This window comes from Cygnus olor, chromosome 1, assembly GCF_009769625.2.
Source record: "Cygnus olor isolate bCygOlo1 chromosome 1, bCygOlo1.pri.v2, whole genome shotgun sequence".
NCBI classification, from domain to species: Eukaryota; Metazoa; Chordata; class Aves; order Anseriformes; family Anatidae; genus Cygnus; species Cygnus olor.
Genome location: NC_049169.1, coordinates 57523863 through 57549443, shown reverse-complemented (window position 1 = coordinate 57549443; position 25581 = coordinate 57523863). Strand labels below are relative to the sequence as shown.

Sequence of the window (25581 nt, the reverse complement as noted above, 5' to 3'; positions counted from 1 at the left end):
CTCTTTGTGTAGCTGAGGCTCTGGTCCTGCGTGCCTGTAATCCCGAGATCAAAGGAAGGACTGTGCTTTTCTGAAGAATAACGTGAAGCATCAGGATGTTAATTTGAAATCTTGCTGCTTGTAATTTTTTATTTGAATTCCGTACAGACCCTGACCGCTTCTCATTGCCACTAAGCCGAGCACCAGCCTTTCATGCCTCCCTGGGAGGGAGGAAGTGTTCCCAGCTATCAGCTCCCCAGCAAGCACCAATTCCATAAGTGCAAACGCGGAGTGTGTGTGGGAGACCCAACAGCTTTACAGGGGATGGCTTTTCAAATAAGCTGTGGGATGGATGACAGCTGAAGGATTTTAAATGCAGTGAGCTTGGTATATTTTTGTGACTTGGATAAATATTTCTTAATAAGTAGAACCTTGAAACCAGTTCAATTTCTAGGCTTTTCTTAGCAATCTTTTTTAGTCCCTTAAATAGAGGAACCCAAACCAAAAAATTCACCATGTGTTACATCCCATGGCCCATGTCCTGTGCTGTGATATTGCATCATTCTGTTGTGTTGATTCACGACCTGTCATTGCAAACGCATAAAGCAAAATCAGCTTCCACACTGGAAAAATACACATACGGAGAGAGGCAGAGCTCTGGCAGAATCTCAAAGGCTATGAAGTTCAGATAAAAAACAAATGTTCGGTTTCTTATCTGAAGTACAGCATGGAGGTCTCCCAGCAGAGCTGTGTGACACTTCCCAGCACAATCACATACTCCAGCAGTGAGGTTCCTGATACGTGGCTTTGTAAATCATCTCTGCTCTCTTCCTGCCTTTCACTTTGATACTTCCTCTCTTTCTCCCCTCTCTTGATCTTCAAAAATCCATCTCCTTAATTTCTTGCAATGTTTTCATCTCCAGAAAGAGGAGCTGTTTTTGCTCTGGGTAGAGGACTGAGGGAGGCTGGAGTCAGGCAGGAGCTGTCTGTCTCCTTCCTAATCTCTTTTCATTTTACAGCAGCAGACGCGCCAGAAAGTTTCTACCCTTTCCCAGCCTTGTCAAATGAGCAGGGATCTAAATGTTCACCTTCCCCCAGGAGTGGGAGCTTTAAATAGAGCAGTTGTCTCTACCTCTTGCAAGGAGCTAGGTTTCACAGATGGATTGACTGCTGGTTGTACAGCAGCTAGCCGAGACTGAAGCCCAAGTTGTGTCCAAAATATTCTTTGTCATGGTGGGAGACCAGACTTAAATAACACCCCACCTGTTCCCAGGACGTGTTGTGCTATCTGAGGCAGCTGGACAAAGTCAGCAGAGAGTTGTGTGCCAAGTAGCTCTGTACTGGCATAAATCTAGTGAAGGTGGGTGTCTGCCCCCAGCACTAGGCCTCTGGTTAATGGAGGTATCAGGGGTGTAGGTATTTGTTGTCAAAAAGGGACATGCTGGTAACAACTGTGTTGGACCTTCTCAGCCAAAATACAAGAAGCTCTTCGCATGTCTCTTTCCTTCTTCCAATCCATAGGATGTTTGTTTCAGAAAAAAATACCCGATGTGTTAGACGTGCTGGGGAGAACGGCTAATGGATGGCTACATATGGGGACTGGAGGCTGAAGGCAGAGAGACAGAGCAAAGAAGGAGCATCCTGTACTGTTCAGCACAAAGGCTGCCATGCTTTTTGTCAGGGTCAGTGGTTTTATTCCTTTTTGTAATATATTATGGCAATCCTGGAGGATGTAAAGGTGCTGGAACAAATTGATGCAAGAGAGGTAGTAGTGTCATGCAGGAGACTGTTACATGGTCAGTCCTGCTCCTGACTGGTTAAAGTGCTATTTTCTGGACAGTCAGAGATTAAAGGAAGGATACGGTCTGGGGTGCAATTGCGCATGTGGGCATGCACGTTTATTCTGATATCCAGAAGCAGCAAAAATTCAATTCTCCTTCAGGCTAGGCATTTCGCTGCAATTACATTGGTGGCTGGAAACCCTTTCACGCTCGTTAGTGCCCTGTCCCCTTGCCCAGCTCTTCAGAAGGCTGTGAAGCTCCTATCTGGCATTTGTAAGAGGAGCAAACTTCACTAGTTTCGATGAACAGTTTCTTCTTGTCCATAGATTAAAAGGTCTGTGTCTTCTCTTGTACACTGGAGAAACAGGATTGCTTTCAGCAATGTTCATTGCTGTCCCTCACAGCCCACAGCTGCTTCGCTGGAGGCAGGTCTTGGCAGGAGGAGCCCAGGACATTTCTTTAAAGAGGTCTGAACTCCATTTTGGCAATTTTAACTAAAGGACAGTGATAGGCAATGGCACTTTTGCATCAGGCTCCTCATGGGTGAATCCCACAGAGGTCTGTTGTCTTTTTGCCCCATTCCATATTGGTGTGCGGCCTACGGGGCTCCCCATGTGTTTAGCCAAATTTTGTTGGAGGTGAGAGCATCGCTGCTGCTTGTCCCAGAGCTGGTTGAGAGCAGCCTCATGCAAGGCAGAGCCCATTTGCAAAGGGGCAGCTGGCGGCGTCCCAAGACATCTGCTCAGCATCATGGGCCACTTCTGACATGTTCCTCTTGATCCTTCAGGGCCCAGAGTCTGTTCTTCCCTTCAGCTGATGAGTGGCAGACGTTTAAGCTGTGATAACTTGATCCACCTTAATTGCATGCTTATACATGTAGGCAGCATTTCTGAGTTATGGATGGGTTCCCCAAGGATGCTGGGCTCACATACGGTGACCACAGCACATATCTCTCTTCTTCTCTGACTCGTTGTGAAGCGGAGTCCTATCTCTGTTCCTGACTATGGTCATATCCTTTTTTCTCCTCTCTTCCTGGAGTGCAGAGATGAAATCGGTATGTTTATGTCCCAGCCTTGAGAAGGCACCGGGGGAGGTGTGCATCAGTGCTAACATGCCATCACCCAAATGTGAATACTTTGCTTCTGTTTTCAGGAAGAAAATCCCGGGGAGAAAGGAAAACTAAATAATAACAACAAGGTTATGGAAATGGAAAAGCAGTAATCAAAAAGAGAGCGAATTATGCAGCTTAATGCACTCAAATTGGGGTGACCAGATAACCTCTGTCCCAGAGATGAGAAAGAGCTGCCTCATGAAACCAGAAGGTCAGAGAGAAATATTTTTAACAAAGCCCAGAGTGTGGTACCATAACTCTAAGGATTAATAATAGCAGTACCCAATATTTGAAAAGGATGAAAAATGATCCAAGGAAAATTCCAGCCCCTTAGTGTAACGTCAATAATATGCAAGGCCTTAGAATGGTTTTTGAAGCAAAGGCTAATTAAAGACATGTTGTTGAGGGGAAAATGGGATAAAATGTGACACAGATTTTCTAAAGATAGAGCTTGCCAGACTAATCTAATAACTTTTGATAACTGATTTTCTACCCCAAGGAAATTCAGTAGATTTCATCTTTTTGGAGTTGAGTGATGCAGTCCATGCAGGGAGCTTTTAGTTAAGACAGAGAGCTAGAGATTAGTGTAGGAACTGGAAAGTGGGCAAGGGCTGGCCTAAAGAGAGGTGACAAGGGATGGGGTTGGCCACAGTGAGGTTAAAAGCAGAGGTCTGCAGCTCTCCATCATAAGAGCTGTTCTTTTTTAATTTTCAGAAAGGGCTTTGGCACAAATATTAGCAGTGTGCTGATGAAGTTAAAATTTGCTGATGCCATGGTGCTGAGAGGCATTGTCCAAACAGAGGAAGTTTGGGAAATCATCCAGGAAAGAGTGGATGACCTTGAGGGTTGGGACAACGGCAGTGAGATGAAATGCAGTTTTCCACAATTGTAAGGCAAGCACACAGAGCTTAGTTTAAAAATGCACAGTATATGCAGTATAAAATATACTGTATTGGGAGCTGAGTATTGAAAACGGGTTGGTAAAGACTGTAGTGAAGTATTTCCTCACAGAACGACTGTGAACCACCCAAATGGCTGTTTCCTTAGCTGGGAAAAAAAAAGCAAATGCAATTTGAGGGTGAATGACAAGAGGAAAATACTGGTGCCTCTGTAGGTGGAACTGGTAGGAAGTGATGGGGAATAGCAAATATTGTGTTCACATCAAGAAAATATTCACGTTGGACCAGGCACAGAGAAATGGGCTAGCATGATCTGAATTTTGACAAAATGTTGTTGTAGAGGAAGCCTGAAAGAATGGGGCTCATTTAGCTGAGGAAAGTGACTGCTATGGGAACATGGGGCTGTTCTCTATAAATATATCGGGAGTAAACACCACAGAAGGAAAAATGCTCTCTGTTTAAAGGGACATGGGAATATGTGGGTATGAACGGGTCATGAGTAAGTTTAAGCTGAAAGTGCAGATGGGTCCAAGCCTTGCTGCAGGGGGGGATGGGGATTATTAACACTCCAGTCTTGTGTGCTTCCACAGTGGCTGCCTCATCCCAGCCTCACCCAGGGCTATGAGTTGCATTTGCAGCTCTAATCCAGAAAGGTCTCTGGGCAATTTCAGTATCTGAATGCCTTTGAAAATCTGTCTTTAATTGAAAATCAGTCCTAATTTCCAATTAGCCTTGAACCGGGAATACCTAGTCTGCTTTTCTGTCTGGGACCATCCCTCTTAATGAAGGTTCTCTAGGAAAATAGGATTATCGACCTCAAGAGTGGAGCTAATTTAACATGAGGATATCCTTGGCTCTCTGTAGAGGGTTTTCTGAAGGCTCTGGAAAGGGAAAGGCACAGCAACGCAAAGGCAAGATGTGCAGTAGTTTTCTTCTTTCAGAGCAGCCTACACCATTTTCCATGTCATCTTAATACTATACCACACATACACTCTTCTTACTTTCAAGTGAAAGAAGGGTTGCATTTAATGTTTTATTTATGGAAATCCTCTGTTTGTACTAGAGCATGAAAATATAAATAGACGTAATAAATAGACATTTGAAGGCACAAAAATATTTCCACTGTTATTCACTCTCTTAAAATGCATAGGGTAAGGGGCTGAGGTTCTGGACAGAGGGAGTAGAAAATTGCTAAGAAAATCTACTATTTAATTAGATACTGCCACCGTTAAGTAGGGACGGGTGGTGTTTGCCTACCTCCTTGAATGTCCTTATTCTTCCCACAAATTTTCACTAATCCTTTAACACCAACCGTGTCTATTGCCATAATTAGGCACAAAAATGCCAAACCAGCAAGCGGTTGTAAACAAGCTGCTTGACAAAATCCAGCAGTCCCTTGGGGCAGATGGTGCTGGTAGATGAAGGAGATTTTATTACTTAAAAGATAGAGCATGGGTTTCCTGAGGTGAATCTCAACCTGTCTTGCCAACCAGCTGTTTGAAGACAGCAGTAATAAAAAAATTATTGAAGGGGATGGACTTCTCCTTATGTTCTCCTTCACTTCCAGGGCAGAACACACTTGTATTTTACAGGCTTAAGTATAAACAGATTTCTTTTTTTTTTTCCATTGCGAGCAAGTTCAGCAGTGCTTCATATGCTCTGATGCTATATACATTCCTTAATGCAATCATCAGGATACAGGTAACATATTGCCTTCCAGTAATTAGTGAAACCTTAGATTAGTGAAAGATGAATCTGTACTCAAATTTTCCCCTGATACATTAGCCTTATTCAAAGTTTGAAGTCAGATTCAGTTTTGAATATGGTTCCTGGCCTATATTATGCGAGTCTGTAATATTAAAAGTGTTTTGAAATATAGATTTGGGTCTTGATTTTGATAGTTACATCACTTTTTAAATGTGTTTTCTGGTATCTGTAACCGATTTATTGTCAGGCCTTTGACAAGAATAAGAGATTGGTTAATAAATACCCAGAGTATTTTTATTTTCTTGTCTAATTTGGCTCCTGATTAAAGTAAAAAGGGATATTTTATGTCTGTATTAAAAAGTAGTGCTCTTCATCACTTTGATCAACATGTTTGTGCTTATGTTTTACTTTCTCCAAACCAAAAACTCAAATAATTGACTCAATATAGTATTTATATTGGAGTCCTTTTAATATTAACATTATATTTCCCATGAGCACATCACTGGGAAAAGAGCACTCACAAATTTAAATCAAATCATCTACTGCTCCTGCTACTGCTGTTCATGTCTGTAGCCTCACTGAAGAGCCCCAGGCAAGGAACAGGACCCTTTTGTGCTATGGGCTGTGCACACCCAGATCAAAACCGTGATCCCTGACCCCAAGAAATTAAGCATTGCAAATACATGCATATAGCTAGCTAAAATATGACTCCTTCCAGACTTGCAGCCAGCTGAACTATAATTTCTGACGTAAGACCTCATTCATATTTAGGACAGAGGCATAGTGAATAAACTCCACAGAGCTAAAGAAATGGACTTAATTAATAGATTATCATTCTTTTAATTGAAAGGGCTGATGACTGAGTCCCAGGTGGACAAAGAACGTTTTGGTGCTCGGATATCACAATGATGATCTGTTCATTTCAGCTGAGGGAAGTGTTTGTCCTGCTGCTCATCACATTCTTCTTTCCATTTCTTTTAAATTAACTATTAGCTTGAGATGCTGGCATGTATAGCTTAGAACATAATTAGGACGTTCATGCTTTTTTTTTTTTCTTTTTATAACATTTACAGAGCGTTGCATTTTTTTTAATTGTCCACTACTGACTCTGGCAATAATCCCCTCCAAAAGAACAAATAATTAAAAAGCTATGTAATGAGAGAACTGCTGCATATACCAGTTACGATGGAAACACTTTGTCTTTGAATCATCTGTTTTCCCAAATGCATTCAGTCCGTGAGTAACTTATTAAAGATCCGCACAGACCTTATCTTAGCCAGTCCAAGTGACAATGAAAAAACTTGCCTTTAACCGTCGCTGTAGAAGTGCCGCATTATGTTTTCATAACGCGAGTTTGGGAAAAGATAAAAATAATTTGCTCTACTGTTAGGAGCCATTATAAATGGAGAAGATTGCCTTTGACTCCTTTCAGAGGTTCGAGTATTTCAGAGTACGATAGGATGTCATGGTCACCATGCAGAATTTGACAGGGGCCATTGGCAAATAATTAATGTTACCATGGCACTGCCCATATAAAGCCCCAGTAAAGTTAATTATGTGCGGTGGTAACTCTGTAACGATCTTGAAGATAACTGCTGTAGAAGCAATATCCGTGAGGAATTAAAAGAGGTTCGGGAGAAAGTTGTACGTTAAAAAATATGCTCACAGCTTAGCTACAAATATAAAATCGGGATTTCACTTGCTTCTGGTTTTCCTTGTACCTAAAAAGGCAGTCGTTTGCTTGATTCACGGTCGAGAAGAAGCAGGTAGTGAGTTTGTAGGTTGTGTGACTGAACCCCTGAGTTACGGAGATGGGTTTGCCGCTGAGCATGAGTCCTGTGGTCAGTGCACGTTAAGTTAAGCACGATATATGTAAACTCTCAGTTTTGAAAGTGTGAGCACGTGTACAGTGGTGGTGGTCCCAGGGAGCTGCCCAGCTCCACGGTCTGCTAAATGTGGGAATCCAGAATGGGCTTAGCCTTTTGAGGGAGGATATCAGACTCCAGACATGCTGGTCAATCCTACCTTTGCCACTGTGTCACCTCTCGGAGACCTCAAAGTTGACCAGTCCTGGCTAGCATCCAGGGTGGTGACGTCCTGCCCTCCTGAGACTGTCCCCAGAGAAAAGGGGACAGAGAGCCATGGCCTCCTGCTATCTTCTCTCCTCCCGTCAGCCAGCCCTGTCCTTTTGGTGAAGAAGCATCTTTTTTGCAGGGTGAGGACTTGGGGAAAGGACAAACTTGTGAAAGCGCTGGCAGCCGGCAGAGCTGCCAGCAAGCTGACGTGGCCTTGGAGGGGATGTCCAGCTGTCGAGCCGGTGTCAGTGTCCTGTGCATTTGGAAAGATCCCAAATACTTTTTGGCAAAAGGGCTGTGAACTGACTGTGCAGTCAGGGGGGTTTCCAGTTCTGTTTGCGTTGCCCTTTTCAGCTGCACTGATGCTGGTGTCCCTTACTTTGCAAGCACAGCTTTACAGCTCTGAAGCGAGACCCTGTATATTTAGCTGCCTTAACCATCCCTCGTCAACCTTATTTTTCAGACTTCTTCCTATCCTTTTCCCACCTCTTCATAGCTTGTCAGCATATTCATTGCATTACAAAGATGGGAATTCGGAGTGCGTCAGGCCAGGGTACTTGCTCCCTTCCTCCTTTTATCTTGCATCCTTTGGTGTTTGTGAGTCTGTGTGTTGTCCGTGATAGAACAGCGTCCACTTACATTGTGTAAAATGGAGCTGAGACCCCCGCTTATACTCAATAGAGTGATCCAGGTGGAGTCAGCATTATGCAGTTACTGGTAAGAAGGAGGACTTGGGAGCAAATGTAGTGTTGTGTTGGCTTAGAGTTGATTTTTGGTGCTTTTGGGCTTTTTTTTTTATTTTATTTTTTTTCCATTTTCATTCTGAAATGTGACGGCTCGTTCTTTCTGCTGTACCATCTTCCCAGTTGGCTTTCTCCAGTTTTAAAAGTGATGCTGTGTTCTCCTATTCTGTACTTGTAGTTCCTGATCATTTTTGATCTGTCTCTTCGCTGCTTTATATCTGTACATGTTAAATCTCCTTTTCCTTAACTCATTCATCTCTCTGGCTTCTTAAAATGGTGCTACACTTTCTCTTCCGAAGTGTTTTCCATTTTTTTCCCTTGCGTCATGCTCTTGTTTTATTACACTCCCCAGTTTGATCATTATCCATTTTATTAGTCGAACTTAATGGTGGCAGCAGCAACGATCTGTGTCAGTTTTTGCCACCATAGTTTCCTTTGTTCCGTAAATCAGGGTCTCATGATTTGTCCTTTTTGCTGTGTAGACCACTGGTAGAGGCACTAAGATGTGGTTTTTTGCTTTGTGGTTCTTTGTCTAGATGGCAATTTCTTCAGTGCTGCCCAACAGCCTTGCAGCTCAGACCCTCCTCTGAATCTGAATTGTTGTTGCAGTGCTTGTACAGCTGTAGCATCCCAGAGCCATAGCCTTGGGCCAAGACTATTATCCTCCCCAGCTGATTGAAGAGTACTAATTTGCTGACATCCAATATCAGTAGTGACTAATGAGTCCTTGACTCAAGTGGGTGAACTGATGTGCTCTTAGGGGACCAGAGCAAACTCACAGAGGAGCAGCAGTAAGTAATGTCTGAACCCATGCCAGAGCAGAACTCTGGGCAGCCCCTACAGAATAGGTAAGATAGGTCCTTGTTGCTCCTTCCTCCCACGTGTGGGTTTGCATCCCAGGTCAAAATCCTGTTTTTGTGTAAAGAGAAGATCATCGCTAGCGTGCTGCTTGCACCAAGCCTGGCTGACGTCAGTGAAGCTCTGCCTGTTTCTGCCAGCACTGAGTTTGACCCATTTTATTCAGAGTCTATATTACATACCTCAGTACAAATGATGAAGCAGTGGCTTAACACAAGCAGTGATTCATAGTGGCAAACACCTCTGCAGTCCTCAGAGGATGTCTGGATCTTTCCATGGCTGCACTTCACTAAGGAACCACCTTGTTTTCAGCCCAGAGTCATCTGGAAATGGCCAGCTGCAGCTGGGAAGCCCAGCCACTCTCTCCATGCACTGAAAATCCCAACATCGAACTTTTGAGTATGCTTTATCCCTGTTGTGCATTAAAGGAGGGCACAGATGATCTCTAGCATCCCATGCTATGGGGATAGCAAGTACCAAACATTGCTGTAGCTCTTGTGCCAGAAATGTGCCATACGGTGTGAACGTGTAAAAGCAGCAATCGCTCCTGTGGATCTCTGTGTCATCGAGCTCAGCCCTGCATATCTGTGCTGCTTTTTTCTTGTTCCTGAAACTTGCGAGAAAACAACTGCGCAACAAACAGCCTGGTTATGGTTTTCTTTCTTCATCTCTGTTGCAGGCATATTACTTCTGCAGAATCTGTTACTGCTGTTAGTGTTTATCGTGTTTGAGTGTCGTGGGTTAATCTTGTGGCATGCTGTGGTGATGCAGCGTCGTTTGTGTTCCCCTGAATAATGGTACTCCAAACTTTGTTTGCGTTTGTAGGACATCAACTTTTAAGCAGCCAAACGCAAAACTGAGTATGTAGAAAGAACAAAATATTTGATTTCCAGTCTGGTTGTGGCCCAGCAAGGCAGAGAACAATCTTAAGCTCAGATGCCAGTTTCAGTACTGAGCCCTGCAGAAGCTTTGATCAAAATCCTTTGTATTTCCTGTCTCACTTTCCTTCCTCTGAAAGAGGAGGAACGACAGCTACTGCCACATACCACTGCTTCTATATAAACAGCGTATTCATTGCATATTGCTGTTGAATATTAAGCAGTGTATCACATATTTTTGTAAAGCTTTGATAAAGCACGTTAAAGGAGAAAGTTAAATGATAACGATGTGCTGTTTGTATATTTTTTGGTTTGCTGCATTTTTTTACATTCAAATTAGAAAACAAATATTTGATGTGTATTCGCCTTTTTCACTTTTGATCTCGATTATTTTCTTCATTCATAAGTAGCCCCTTGTTTTCTGACCTAGTGTTGTTGGAGAATGAAAGTGATGTTTTTCCAAACAGTTCTTTATCCAAGTTCACGCCTAAAGCACTGTGGATTTGGACTCCACCCTCTACCCCAGACACTCTTCAGCATGAAAGAAAACCAAATCTGTCTTTTAATAAGATGAAACCGGGTTGTATAAACATTGGATTTGAATTGCCTGCTCTCTCTAGAGCTGTAGATTCACGTCTTGGCTAAATAACTCCTAGGCCTTCTTCCATTTGAAATGGATATTTTGAGCAGCTTACAGTTTGGGGATCCTTCTAATAAGACCTTAAAAGAATGACATTCTGTCTGTTATGCACAGCCAGTAAGGATTCAGGGTATTTTGCCACAATTACCTAGCAAGAATGCTTTCTCCTTACTGATTGCACGGTGCCCTACTTGTCCACGGGACTTGTGCTTTCTCCTCCACAAAGGCTCCTCTGTTACTGGGGCTGTGCTGGTAAGATACTTGAAGGAGTTTGGAATGATGTTGTTTTCTCTTTGTTGTATTGTCAATGGTGATACGTCCATTCGATGTTAGTTCAAAGCTTACTGAAGCCACTGAAGCTTTTCAGAGACTGGGGGGACTGGATCACCTCGCCAAGCGGAGAGAGAACTTGTGGTGAGAATGCGCTGTGCGTTGCTTCCATAGGGAAAAAAAAATCAAGTGAAAGCTCTTTTTTTTCCCATTTTTAAAAAATAAAATATATTACTTGTCCCATGAAAGACAGACCAAGGGCAATCTCCATTAGTATGCATTAACATTTCCCATTCAGCACGTCCCTTGAGTATACAGGTCAAAGGAGAATGAATGTGTGCATGACCTACATCCTTCAAAGACAGGGCAAAGTATTATTTTCCTAGGGACAGCAAGGTCTGTCCTGTGACTGTCCTCTGAGGGGGTTTATTTCTCGTGTTCACAGAATCGACGACTGTTTTTGTGCATCTCGGAAACTGGATGCAGTTGCTACTGAAGCGAAGTTCAAGCAAGACCTGGGTTTCCGAATGCTCAACTGCGGCCGAACGGATCTGGTTAAACAGGCCATATCCTTGCTCGGGCCGGATGGGATTAACAGCATGAGTGAACAGGTAACAAGATAGAAATGTAAAGAAAATCATGAAACATGAGAGTTTTTTTCTCTTTATCGAAGCAAACGAGCCCCAGCTTTCAGCTAAATAAAGGCAGAAACTTAATGTTTACCCTGCATTACTTCACATTTAGTTAAAGCACCATCAGGTGAATATCTAAGATAAGTTTGGTCATTTCAAGTCATATTGATTCTTTGGTACTGAGGCAACTCAGCGTGAGGGCAAATGCATCCCCTGAAATATTCTTAGCAGAGAAGTGAATCGGGTGAAGCCAGAAGGAGATCATGAGACAGCTTAGAGTCTATTTGAACACTTAAAATGGTTTAAATGTCTTGAGCAGTGGTGTAGGACAGGACTTTCTGAGGTGAACACCTTCCCAGAGGAAACTGCCCTGGGATTTGCAACACGTATTACATAAACCCTCAACCCCCCATCAGGAAAAGGTTAATCACTGGCACTCTCTGACTGAGTTGAGTCCTGTTTGAACTGATCTTCTAGATGTGAAAGCCTCTCTGCAATGTTACCACTCCATTAGTTCTGTGGCCAACATCCACCAATTGAGGAGCCTAAATTTCTCTGGAATTGCTTCTCCAGGAGGCCAGTGGTTGTGTCTAGGGATAAACCTGCCTCTGTGGCTGGCACAGTTGGACTGTGATGCTCACGAGGTCATTCCCCATTCCCAAGAGGGTAATGATGGACATGGATATTACCGCTTCCTTTTGAAATTGAGTTTTCTGAATTTTCTGATGCCCCCAGTGAAAGTCACAGTTGGATTGTAAGTAGGTTTAGGTCATCTGAGAGGAAAGCTTTTCCAGGAATGTGAGTTATGTTGCATTCAGTAGTTTCAGTTTGGATCAATATCGTGAATTTCTTTGAGAAAAGGTTTAGAAGAAAGCAGTGCTCCCTGAAAAAAATTGTATGAGTGAACCCATTCCAAGGTTCATACATCATACTTTTAAAAAACCATTATTATTTTAAGTTAGTCCGAACCTGGAACCTTTTCACAGCATATTTCCTCTGTCCTCCAGGCTGAAACCTGGGAACACTCTGGCTTGATTCATCAAAGTACTTAATCATATGCTTAACTCTGAACACATGCTTACATCCCGTTTGAGTGAAAGTTAAGCCAGTGCTTAAATGCTTCCCTGGACCAGACATCCCACATCTTGCAGGGTAGAACCCTAAGTGATACAAGGCTGAAAGAAAGAGAGTCATTTTTTATTTTACCAAAAACCAAACGCCCTGGGTGTTGATTTTTCATGTTGTTACTGTGTTCCTGTGTGTGTGGAGCAGTAATGATGGGCTCATTAAAAACCCATTCCTCCCACCTGCAAAGAGATGGGGGCTGAGCGATGCTGCAGCACAAGGCTGAGCTGCAGAGCAAGCCTGGGGACTGGCAGAGGCATAAGAAGCAGGGGCAGCAGTGCAAGAGGAGAGAGTTTGGAAACCTCATTAACTCTTTAAAATCCTGATATGGCCTTCAGGGCCCCTTTTAGTCAACGATAAGTCCATCGTCAGCCTCAGCAGGGCCAGAAACCACGTGGGGTACACAGGCAGCCCCTTCGCATATGCTGGAGTTGCTGCAGGGCTCTTGGCTCTGGCTGCACAAGTGCTGGGTCATGCATGGGGATTTCAAAGTCATGTGCTAACCACTTGATTTAACTTCTGAATGATACCATTTACAGAATTTGAAGTAGTACTTTAAGTAACATGTACTTAATTTTAAGCTACGGTCCAGTCGCTGTGTTTCAAGGCCCAAGCACAACTTTTTGATAATTCTGGTGGTCTTGTTTACTCTGGTGCTGTTTATTGACTGCCAAAGGAAATGTTCTGTCCCTGCCTGTAGCTGAAGTCATTTCAAATTCTCTTTGCAAGTATCTTCAAGTCACCCGAACCTGTCCTTGCCTGGGGTGAAGTTGTTTGTTAATAATGGCAGGAGGCCCCAAATTCCTCTTCCCTTTCTCTGTATCTCCAAAAGTGGATTTGATCCTTTGAAGTTCTCAATGACTTTCAAGGGGGCTCTCACTACCTTGTAGGGACAAATCTTAATTTATATTTTCTCTACAAGGGTAACCCTTCCACACATAAGCACATACTGCTTTTCAGCCCTGTGTGCAAGCAGGAAAAATGGGTAGGTCAGCAAGAATAGCGATGCTGGGCTCTGGCTAGGAAGAGACGTGGCATGGCTCTGTGTCTGGCCACTCTGGGCATCCACTGTGCCTCTGAAAGTAATTTCACTTCATGGCTGGACTCAGGTTAAACGGTGAACCTGCTGCCATCTGACAGCAAATTTACCAGGCAATTTTGAGATAGGCTACAAACATGCATCAGAGGTAGCTGCACGCTGCGGTAAATTTACTGCAAAACAACCGGTGACTGTTGATCAACACCCCCTACTGTATTTAATAAGTGGCTTTTTCTGTTATAATTTATGGTAGATTTAATGATTTTTTCGTGGTTTCATCTAGACTCATTACCACAGCTACAATAATACTTATCTTAAGGGAAATGGCAGCAGGTATGTCAGATTAATACAAATTGTGTTGTGGTGGTTCAGTAGTGAAGGGTCAGTTAATCTAGTTTTCCTCCAGACAGGGTTGTGTTTCCCTTGCAACGATGCTGTCTAGCATTTCATTTAAAATTAAGTCTTTTTTTTTTTTTTTTTTTTTTTTTTACCAGAGAGTGCTATGCAAAGCTTTAGCATCTCCAGCTCCTTACAGTACCTACATGGAAAAAAACTGCACAAATCTGCCCTGTCATAAGAGGAGCTTTGTATGTTTTCAGTGGCTCTGGTGGTTATTTAAAAAGTTAGATTTTAAGAAACAGCGATCATAGAAAACTGAATAGACTTATTGTCTTTTTAAACTATTGGTGGAAATATGGTTGTTTTGATAAAAACATTTCTCTGCTGGGGCCCCAAGGACAAAGACACTAAGTTTAGTACATGAACATGAAGGTGAAGCTCACAAACCTGATTTCAGTAGCTAGGCTAAGAATGACAAGGATAATGTATAAACAAAAAAAAAAAAAACGAAGTGACAGTGAAAATGGAGATTTTACAAAATGGTTTGCTTTGTTAGTCTGAGAGACATGTCTGTAACAGAGGTAATGGATGTCATTAAATACATACTGTTAGTCTTGATGATATATACTTTTTTTTTTTTTAATGAAAAGAGTTTTGTGTTAAATTTGTCAATTCCTTTGTTTTTTAACTCCAAAAAATGACTAGGGCATGACTCCACTGATGTATGCTTGTGTCAGGGGTGATGAGGCTATGGTGCAGATGCTGCTAGATGCTGGAGCAGATCTGAATGCTGAGGTGAGGACTTTTTGTTGGTTGTATCTTTGTTCTGTTATTTGTTTACATCTTAAACTACCTCCTGAAACAGTAGCAGAAGGAAAATCCCAAGAATTAAAAATAAAAGAAAATTGTCTTGTCTGGGACAGCACCACTTGAAATGAATAGTGAAATCAGACTGCATTAGGTTAACATTGGGATTCAATGCACAGAAAGGGGCAAGTCATCGGGCTTACCCCACAGGTAATACTGATTTAGTTGTGTTTGCACACTGCAACTGAATACAGGCATTAGCACTAGCAATGGAGCACAGCTCTGATGGTATTGGAAAGATTCCCTGAATCTCAGCTGAGTTAAAATCAAGAGGGTAAAAGAAATACCCATCTGATAGCCTGCCAAACCTTGAGCATTTCTATGCCTTGGGATGTTCTGTCTAAGCATCCCCAGCACAGAAGTGCAATGTAAGTTCCACTGTTCTGTTTTATAAAATGCTTTGGGCTGAAAACTGTTGGATGAGGAGCTTAAAGCTTCCAGAACGTAAACGTCTCTTTGATGAATGCACATCATAAACTTACACAATCTGTCCACCAAACAGATTGTGGTCCAGCTCCGTGCAATGCAGGTATGTACATTTTAAAGAGCCGTTTGAAAATCCATGAAAGAATTATTTGTTAATGATTCCAGTTTCAATTTGTGGAGGTCATGAGTAGATTAAGCTGTCTGCTTCACTTATCTGTGTTCCATCTGTTCTGTTTGGATTTGAGCGAGCTGATAAATTGTAGTTACTGCTTTCAGCCAGGCATTTTGCACTTTTAAAAAAATTAATTTAAAAGTAGAAATAGATATCACCTGCACAAGACTGATAGTCATTACTATCAGTCATCAGCCACGATTGCTGATCGGTGGCTTACGTGAAATCATCTGATGATTTCAGTTCCTTATGGAAGTCACTGTCACCTCTTCCCTCACAAAATTCAAGTAAACCACCCTCAGAGCTGGCAATAATTGAATACTTGAGCCCTTGTTTGCACTCTCGATAGACAGATCAAAGATTGGATGGACGTGGGACTGATCTCTCGTGCTGCTCTGAGTCTGTGGCTCATAGGTAGGAGGGCATTACTTGGCTTTCATCAGGAGCAGAAAGCCCAGTCCTCCCAGTTGTGCCAGTAATCTTCCAGACTTTAACCAAATGCAAATTTAAAGAGTTTTGTCGTCCTGAAACTGCTGACATCTGAAAGTACAGCTCCAGTGAGGAATTTGAGCCTCCCTGATTCATTTCTGTAGAGTGTTTGCTCTAAAATCAAATGAAAACACTTTGGGACAAGAACTGTGAATAATTATGGTGTGCAATTAGAAGATGATTTGTGCACACCACAACCAACTGTGCAAATTGGGCAATTATGACAAAAAAAGGCAAATCAGCCATGAACAAAAATAAATACTCTGTCAGGTGCCTGCATCATTTTCCCTATTTCTTTTTGCAAATCAGTTATATATGTGTGTTTCTAAAAGTAGCCTCAAATGCTGGGTGCCTCCCTTTCTGATTGCCCATCTTTAGTGAAAATGGACTCATTTCCAGATGTTCTGAGAAGCTGCAATTCACTCTGGAGTCAGTGGGACCTGTGGCTGCTCCCCAAATCTCAACTGAGGCTTTAAAAGCCCTGTGAGCCACAGGTCTTTTGCAAACACCGTGTCAACTGAAAAGAATTCTGACAAAAAAAAAAATGGAGCAAAGGAGTTAAAATGACTTCATTTTGTTTGCTGCTTGCTGTGGGCTGCCCCAAACAGCAGTGGGAATCCATGCTGGAGGAGAACGAGCTGGACACGTGTCTCACTGAACCGTGATAGCCATTCTCAACCTCTGCTGCTCTTGCTTCCCAGCCTAAACCCGAAGGCTTAAGCTGCTTGATCCTTTTCCTTCTAAGCAAACCCAGACCCCTGCACACTTCTGCGGCACCAGGGCTCACGGTGCACTGGTCCTTACAGGGCTGCAAAAGAGAGAAAGGCACTTTGACTCTCTCTTTGGCAAATCTGAGCATTGCAACCAGACACCGGTGCAGATCTGCTCCTCACACAAGCTGTGGGATCTGCACAGGCTCTTCAGATTTTATCCTCATCCCTTGTTCTTGGGACTGAGGGCTTGGTCGTATGCTTCTAGCAAAACGCTGCATGTGGCACTTGGAAATGCAATCTGCTAATGCAACCAAGCATTTAATAACTGACCACACTCCCCTACATGGGTAAAACTACTTCAGACAGGATAGTGAAAGCATAGCTGGCTGATGAGGCAGAGAGATGGTGCATCTTTTAAGCTGACTTTAGTCCTCCTTCAAAGACCAATAATAAGATTTTGAATTTTAGTGTCACACTCCATCTGAGTGTGCAAGCTCAGATTGCAGATGTTCATTAGATTGTTCCATCTCTGTGAACCTCATCAATATTAATATCCCATACTTTAAGACAGGGAACCTGAAGTAGAGAGTGGTTATTCATCTTCCCCAATGTCACCATTAGAGGAAACAGGCACTAAAACAGAAAATGGAAGGAGCAATGTGAAAAATACCATTTTTGTTTTCCTAAGGATATAGTTTGCATCTCTTTCAACTGTAGCCACCCTGCTTTGTTCTAACTCAACTCAGACAGGAGAAAAAAGTAAAAAGGAGTTTTCTTAAAGTATCTGTGAAACGCCACTCTGCCCCATCTGTTCTCAGTCACCTTTTTTCCTCTGGTGGAAGAGGAGGAGCCTGGAAGTACTGCTGGAAACTCTAGGGCAGGGACTGGGATGTGTCTTTCTTGATGTCAACAACAAAAGTCCTGCTGATTTACGTGGAAAGAATTCCTTTGGGCCAGAAGCAATTCCAAGAGCTGGGGCTGTCAATACATGGTCTGGAGAAGACAGTGGGAGCAGCCTTTAGCTGTAAGCGTCCTGATCCGTCCCTGCTTCCCTAGTGTGTGCTGCTGTAAACAGCTGTGGATGTTTTGACCTTGTGCAAAAGTATCTGGTGGCCAGTGGTTTAGATGGAGCTACAGTAGTTGGTAAAAAGACTTCATTTGGTATGAACTCTATTCAAGCTGTCAAATCGGCATGAACAGTTTTAGTATTAAGAAAATTTTTGCTGGAAAAAAGAAACCAATCATTTTATAAAGCACCTTTCCCAGGTTTTCTATTTCACCTACTCCCTCACATGCCTGGATTTCAGGCAGGTTGAATTTTCTTACGTATAGCTCTTTAAAAAAATAACTTTAATTTGTTTGTAGGTTGTCAGTACTGCTCATAAATACCCATCCGTCCACCCTGAGACCCGCCATTGGACAGCTCTGACATTTGCTGTGTTGCATGGACATATTCCTGTAGTTCAGGTATTATTGTATTTCCCTACCTGCATCTCATTCTTTTGTTTCTCCTCTTTAGTTATAATTACATTCATCTCAAACCAGTATCCTCTTGTCATACTCATATTGGTTACTTCTGCTTCTTTTAGAGTGTACTGATATATAATAAACGTATTATATAATGAATACGGTGTTCAAACCTTAACCAATATGAGGTTTAAATTGGACAATTTTAAAGCAAACTTGCACCAAAGAAAGTCTGTCAACTCCTTGTGCTCCTTCCTGACCACTTGTTTTATGTGTTTGTTTATTCATTCATTACACTTTCTTACACTGTAATACTCTAACAAAAACAAAACGGCTGCCTTGGTGGGGGAGAGGCAGACAGCAAGAGCCGTCGCTCTGTCCCAAAGGGAGAGAAGCACTCGGTCTCCTTACCCGAGCAAGGCGTTGCGTGGGATATGCTGGTTCTGTGCTTTGGCATCGCAAAAGTCGAGAAGGTTTATTCTTCAAAACATCTGTGTCTATGGCACACATAATGAAGCGCCAAAACTATGAAAGCCTAAAGAGAGAAATGGACAAGAGGGGCTGGAGGGCAGGCTCCGTCCTGCTGTCTTTGGCCACTTTTGTTTTCAGCGTTGTTATTATTCATGTGGAAGTGTTCCTGATGGAGACCACAGCTTTTGGATTCATTGCTGCGATTTGTCCTTAAGAATTGCCTTTCTCTGGCCATGTCTTTATATAAAAGATGGAGGCAAATGAAATCTGCTCCACTTTAAGATGGTGCTGGGCTTCTATTAGACCACGAAGGAAGGATGCTTATTGAGCTAATTTTCAGTATATCCATCTTCAGTGCATTACTTCCTAACACCGACCTTATCCCCATTTCCCATTCAAAAATGCTGGGTTACACTTTTTTGGCTCTGAAGTTGGACACTAGTGCTCCTGGTGTCTTGACAGTGTAAAACGAGCTAAAAAAGGGATTAATTTGCCTCTGTGAGAGAGTGAGCAGAATGTGCATGTCACTCGTCTCCATCGTATCTGGTTTGCAGATAACAAGAAGCATTAGACTCTCATTTGTCACTGTTCACGAGCTCTGAACACTGTGATACCCCCCCAGTTGCTCTAAATGGTGAATTTTCTTTCTAGCTCTTGTTGGATGCTGGAGCAAAGGTAGAAGGTTCCTTGGAGCATGGAGAAGAAAATTACTCTGAAACTCCTTTACAGTTGGCAGCAGCTGCTGGTAAGAACTTTCTCCTCCCTCTGTAATAAATTCTTCAGTCGAGATCTGTGAATTAAGATGAGCAAATAGTGGATTTTAAAAGAAGTAAATGTGTGTCTCTTAACTTGCAGGAAATTTTGAACTGGTCAGTTTGTTGTTGGAGCGAGGAGCTGATCCCATGATAGGAACAATGTACAGGAATGGCATTTCCATGACTCCACAAGGTGACATGAACTCTTTCAGTCAGGCTGCTGCACATGGACACAGGTAGAGTGGTAACAAGTCTAGTGGCATACTTCAAGTGGTTATTTCTTGCCTGGGAGTCTGGTTTGAGCAGATGGGTGAAAATTCTGCATGAGCAATTAAACATGTCGCCAACTGGGCAGAGATGTAAGGCTTTTTGCTGGCATGTGAATTTAACCAGTTGGTGGTACAAACTGCTTTTTAATACCTGATTTTAAAAAAATGGAAGGGGACTCTACATGGTGTGTTGCAATGTGATGTCTGTTAAACGGGAGCTGGTGTGATGGCAGGAAGGAATGCCAAAGACATTCCTTCTGAATTTCTTGTTGACGTATTTCTGAGGTTTGGGGCGGATTGTGTCTGTACTGCTGCAGCCTTCACTGTTGTTGAACAGAGTTTCTGCATCTGTGTTTACTGTAAAGTCCTGTGTGCCTTAATGTTGTACGTATGCTGGAAGTTTTTTAAAGACAGTAATGAAATGAGCACCTGGCATGCATGATCTTGCAATATTCAGGAGTTAACTGCAGTACGATGGATTAGTATTTTGATCTTCACATTCCTACTTTTCTGATTGTAGCCATCCAGAGGAACATAGATACAGGTTAGAGACAGTACCTACCATCTGTTTGCTTAGAGAAGAGCTGCCAGTCTAACAACATGCTCATGGCATGTCAGGGCGGGTTCAAGCAATGCTGCCCATCTGGAGCCTGCGAGGGATCTCCGGGAGGACAGAGAGGACAGGTTTTTTTTTGCTGGAGTCTCACATTCATTGCTCAGGCCTTGGTGCCAGCCAGTCTGAGTGGGAGCTGAGCTCCTGAGGAGGACTCTGAGGCTTGGCTGCAGCCTGTGCATGTCACAGACCCACAACTTACTTCTGAGAACTGGATTTTATGTTTCTACCTATACAGCACACACACAGACTCCCTCCTCTTTCCCTCTCTTCCCAAACCACTCATTTGTTGGGGACATCCCATGCCCCACTGCCAGTCTGTGCCAGATTCTGAGCAAGTGCAGGGAGGAATACGAGGGAGGTGGGCTGGGGGCCAGCCTGGTTTCTTTTCTCACAGCCATGGAAACTGAGAGCGATTCCTTTGATATTGATGAGGTTATGTGGGTATGAACCTGAAGGTACTAAGTCTGTGGCTGAATTTGGGCTTTGCTGTTTGATGGCCCAGCCAGAGTAGTCCCACAAGTGCTTGAACCTGCCCTGACTGGCCTCGTTGAATGTCTAGTTGCTCTGGCTTTCCCAGACTGCTTTGAGTGTTAATTGAGTGGTGGTGCTTTCGGTAGCTCCAGACAGCTCCCTTCTCAAGTGGCCTCCTTGGTGAAAGTCCTGCGAGCTTGTCCAAAGGCAACTCAGCCTTTCCCGATGGTGGGGCAAGTGCCAGAAGTCATGAGTCACGTGAGCGTCACGTTTAGCTCATGGTTTTGTGTTCCCACAAGATGCTGCCACTTGTATGACATCTGTACTGTTGCTGTCATTACAGCAGCGTCTTGCAGTCGTGGTCCAGGCATTGCCGGTGGGTTAGCAGGAGTGGTGCTTGTCTTGGGACTGTTGTAAGCTAGTCCGTTAATTGGAGTAGTTTCTGACCTGCCTGCTGGATAGGTGTCCTAACCTGTCATGCTGCAGCAAGTATCCCGGGCACAAAAAAAGCATCGCCGCTAACTCTGCTCTCCTGCTCTTTTTTTTTCCCTCTCTCCCTCTCTGTATCGTGCTGTGATTGACAGGAATGTCTTCCGTAAGCTGCTTGCTCAGCCAGAGAAGGAAAAGAGCGATATCCTGTCACTGGAGGAGATCCTGGCTGAGGGGACAGACTTGCCTGACTCTGCAGCAGCTCCACTTTGCGCCAGCCGCAACAGCAAGGCCAAGCTGAAAGCCCTGAAGGAGGCCATGTACCACAGTGCCGAGCACGGATACGTGGATGTGACCATTGACATACGGAGTATAGGTCAGTGCCGGAACCTTCTCTTCTCTCCCTCCTCACAGATACCACCGTTAAGACATGCGTCTTTTGTGTGCTGTTGCTTAAACCGACCACAGTTGCACCTCCCTGAACTCCTGTGGAAGTGATAATAGCAGGGGGGTTCCCAGTGAGTCTGTGGGTAAGGATGGGGAAGTGAGTTGAGTTAGCCCAGGTTTAGTGCCAAGGCTCTTGGAGCATCTCTCAAGCCACTTAAGTGTCCCACTTCCTATGCCAACTGTACAAAACAGGCATCCACCCTTCATGTCAAATCGTGTGTTAGACCCATGCTAACAGCAGCCCCTCATTCTCTGACCCCCATCTGGAACATGATGGGGGATCCTGCAGGTTCCTGGCCTTTTTGAGCTCCACAGCATATCCTGCTCAGAGTCACTTTTCTGCAGGACAGAGCTGTTTCCACCAGCAGCCATCTTCACTGCTGCCTGGCGGAGTATTAACTAGGTCTCTGGGGCAGTGTTTGTCTGCTGCAGACTGCTTCCAACAGCTCCTCTTCTGCACTTTGCCATAATGCAGTCCACAGTTAAAAATTCTTTCTTTTCCGAGGTTTGCGAGCCTCTGAGGGGAGGAGCAGTGAACTGGCTTCTCAGTGTCTAACTGTGCCAGCATGGGGCTTGAGCATCATGCCAGCTAGTTGGGAGTCCGCTTCTGCCCACAGCAAGGGTGGTCGGGAGCACGGAAGGAATCAGTCTGGGCTGTGTGTCCATTGATGTATGCCCAATCCCCATTAATTTGCCTTCAGAGAGAGGCCAGGGTGCCTGGCGTGCTTCCACATGGTGCAGCACTCCAGCCCTGCAGACCTCTTGCATGGGTGAGGGCGTGGGGTCTTAGCAGTGGCTCTCCAGGAGGGCTGAGCAGACAAAGCACTTGGTGCTGAGCGAGATGAGAGCACCAGGGCTGCTCTCAAGGTGCTGGGCATTTGCTGAAGTGGAAGGAAAAACCTTTTGTTGCCAAACCCTGGGCTTACGTTTCCTCCCACTCTGTTCTGCAAGAAGAGAAACTAGGTCACATCCAGCCTAACGCCTGGAGTAGCATATTAGCTTTGCGTGTTTTCTCATTCAGTGCATGGGAACGTTTCCCTTTAAGTTCCTGGAGAGTGGTTCTGCCATGACAAATGGCTACTTGAAAAGGCTGATCTGCTTAACTCACCCAGTGCTGTTTATGGGAAATAGTAATGATCAATAAAGGACATGGGGTAGTGCTTAAAGGAAGTTGTAATCTGAAGACCACCACTTTGAATACAGGTGGGTAGTGGCCAAAGTCTGTTTTTTACCATTTAATGGCTCTCCAGGGCTGCATTCAAACAAATGAGCTAGTGTAAATCTAGTTTCCAAAAGGGTTTTGCATCACAGAGCACCACAGCAATTACCACAAATTGGCAGTCTCAGCAGAGAAGCTGAAGGATAGATGAGCAAAGAGACCACAGTCTTCTCTAAGCACTAGGAGGAGAGCCTCTGCGTATTAGGTCTGGGATGTCTTGATAACCATCCACTTTCTCAGTTGTGGATAAATTAGGTGGTGGAATTTGATTTCTAGGGTTATTTGGCAGTTTTTGCTTAAAGTCTTAACATTAATACAAGTAAAGGTAGAAATATCAGAAAGGCAAATCCTTCTCTGGAGCTGAGAATGAGCTCTGTCCTCCATCCCTAGGTGTTCCCTGGACGCTGCACACATGGCTGGAGTCCTTGCGAACATCCTTCCAGCAGCACAGGCGACCCCTCATCCAGTGCTTGCTAAAGGAATTCAAGTCCATTCAAGAAGAAGAGTACACAGAGGAGCTCATCACACAGGGGTTGCCTCTGATGTTTGAGATACTGAAAGCCAGCAAGGTAGGATAAATTATGCATTTTAAAGAAATCAGCCTCATGCTGATCCTGTAAGACACAAATCTTGCAATATTGTTTTTGCACAGTTGCTCCAAAGCTTGTTTAGACCATATAGGATTATTACTTTTTGTGTTGTGTATCTCAGATTTCTTCACTGTGGAAGCATGGGTTAAAAACACCAGCTAATCACATCTCCTGCTAGAATAGCTTAATACTGATGTTAACAATGAGCTGGAGAGACAACAGAAGCTAATGCATAGCGGTGAAATTAAAGTCACCAGGATAACTGCAGTACAGCAAGAGATGTTGATAACCAAAACAACCCAGAGACTAACTTTACCCAGCTTGTTTTACAGGACCATGCAACAAAGCTAATAGTCGTGTTTGCTTTGGATTTATTTAACTTCTCACATGACTTTCTCATTCCTTCATGTGGGATTTGGACTTTTAAACTTGTGGGGAGACTGGTTTCTACAAGCGCACACAGACTAATTTTTTAGAATCCTCTGTATGTTTGTACTTGCAGCCTTCCCAGATTTATTCTTTCAGCTGACATTTTCTTAGCCAGACATATCAGACTAACAAAGCCTTTTGAGGGAGATACCATTAGGTATGCAAGTATAATAGCAAAGGGAGGATCATGGGGCCAGCAACGAGAGAAAAATGTCTTATCTAGTGAAGGTTAGGTTTTTTTGCATTCATCACATAAGCATTCATCACATGCTGTGCATGTTGGTACAGTCTTCTATTTGTTTAACTGGGAAGTAAGTTAACGTTTCTCACCCAACTCTATATATAACAGCAAGGAGTTAATTTTTTTTTTTAGCACCTGCAGCAATAACCTTAATAATGTGGAAAGGAGGGAGGTCTGATGTATGCACTCAATACTAAAGGGTTCCAGACATGGTATAGCTAGTGAAAGCCTACAAGGATTTATTTCTTGTATCCTGATGCAAAAGAGGGCTTGGAGTGCAGTCTTGTGCAAATGCTGAATGTTTGTTCCAGCAGTTGTTCAAATTTTTCCTCCCATGAACTTTCCCTTTGGGATCCCTTTGTATTGGATAGGTATTTATGGAAAACATCTAGAGATATCTTTTAGGAAATCATTCCAAATCCTAGGATTTGTGGAGTCCTTGCTCTGAACTGGCTTGGGTTAATGTATGTTCATGCAGTAACTACCAGCAAGGTGCTGTTTGTTTTGAAAGCTGATATAAAACTAATCGTATTGAAAATTTAACAGAGATTAAGTTTAGGCGTTGTAATCTAGGATGAGGAATAGCTGTAACTGTGGTTCTCCTGGGTGGCTGAAGCCAAAGATAATGTATTTGTAGCTGATCATTGTTAGAATAATTTTCTTACGTAGGATCATACCTTTGGGAGATATTAGACTGGGTCTTCCAGGGTGTCTTGTAGGAGACATAGCAGCAAATAAGACTGCTGCCTTCTGCTTTGGGTTCACTTAAAAGCTAAAATGTAGAGGGGTGAAATAACTGATATATCAAAAAAAAATAGTATAAAGAAAAAAATCTGCGCTGATCTTTGTTCCCACCTCTGGGCCTAGGGGAACGGCCTGTCTTCACTTTTCATGAGCATGCATATTCACAAACGCGCACACATAAACTGCTTCATATTCTTAGAAAAATAATGAATCATTCTGAGACACTGTAAGGGTTTACAAATTGTCTGCAAATGGCATGAATTATTGCCACAGTCGTGTCCAAAAAGCCTCTCAGAAAGCTCTCAGAGAAAGAAATGAGGACGGATTCTGTGCAGCCCTTTGAAAGGAATCAGAATAAATTCATTTGCAGAAGAAAGAGCCAGTAAAAGTTCTCCCTGGTCACTCCGTAGAAGGCAGCCAAGGAAAACTGAGATTCTAAGGCTCTTTTATCTGGGAGGGCTGAGTGCAGAGACTCTTCTTTCTATATACCCACAGAATGGACATCTCCTTTAAGAGGTGCAGAAGGACTGTAACTGTGGTTCATGTCCCTCTCTACAGTGAATTGTAAAGCTCTGCATTTTGTAGAGTTGTGGGGAGAGGAATTTTGTCCACATGGACATCCTTTTCCCCGTGGGCCGTGAACTTCAACAGACATAACAACTCTTGCTAAACATCACAGTCTGTCCCAAT

At 43.3% G+C, this 25581-nt stretch overlaps 1 protein-coding gene across 2 annotated transcripts in view; it reads left to right on the top strand.

Annotated features, from left to right (window-relative positions):
* BTBD11 (BTB domain containing 11) overlaps window positions 1-25581 on the top strand; it is a 166409-nt gene that overhangs the window by 119263 nt on the left and 21565 nt on the right. Inside the window, exons 5-12 of one of the 2 annotated variants that reach the window (XM_040559717.1) lie at window positions 11387-11552; window positions 14782-14871; window positions 18109-18210; window positions 19333-19426; window positions 19537-19672; window positions 20226-20249; window positions 21377-21597; window positions 23278-23456. In XM_040559717.1, coding sequence (XP_040415651.1) covers window positions 11387-11552; window positions 14782-14871; window positions 18109-18210; window positions 19333-19426; window positions 19537-19672; window positions 20226-20249; window positions 21377-21597; window positions 23278-23456 — 1012 coding nt within the window. The remainder of the gene's footprint in view (window positions 1-11386; window positions 11553-14781; window positions 14872-18108; window positions 18211-19332; window positions 19427-19536; window positions 19673-20225; window positions 20250-21376; window positions 21598-23277; window positions 23457-25581) is intronic. The other variant, XM_040559722.1, reaches the window with a different exon arrangement.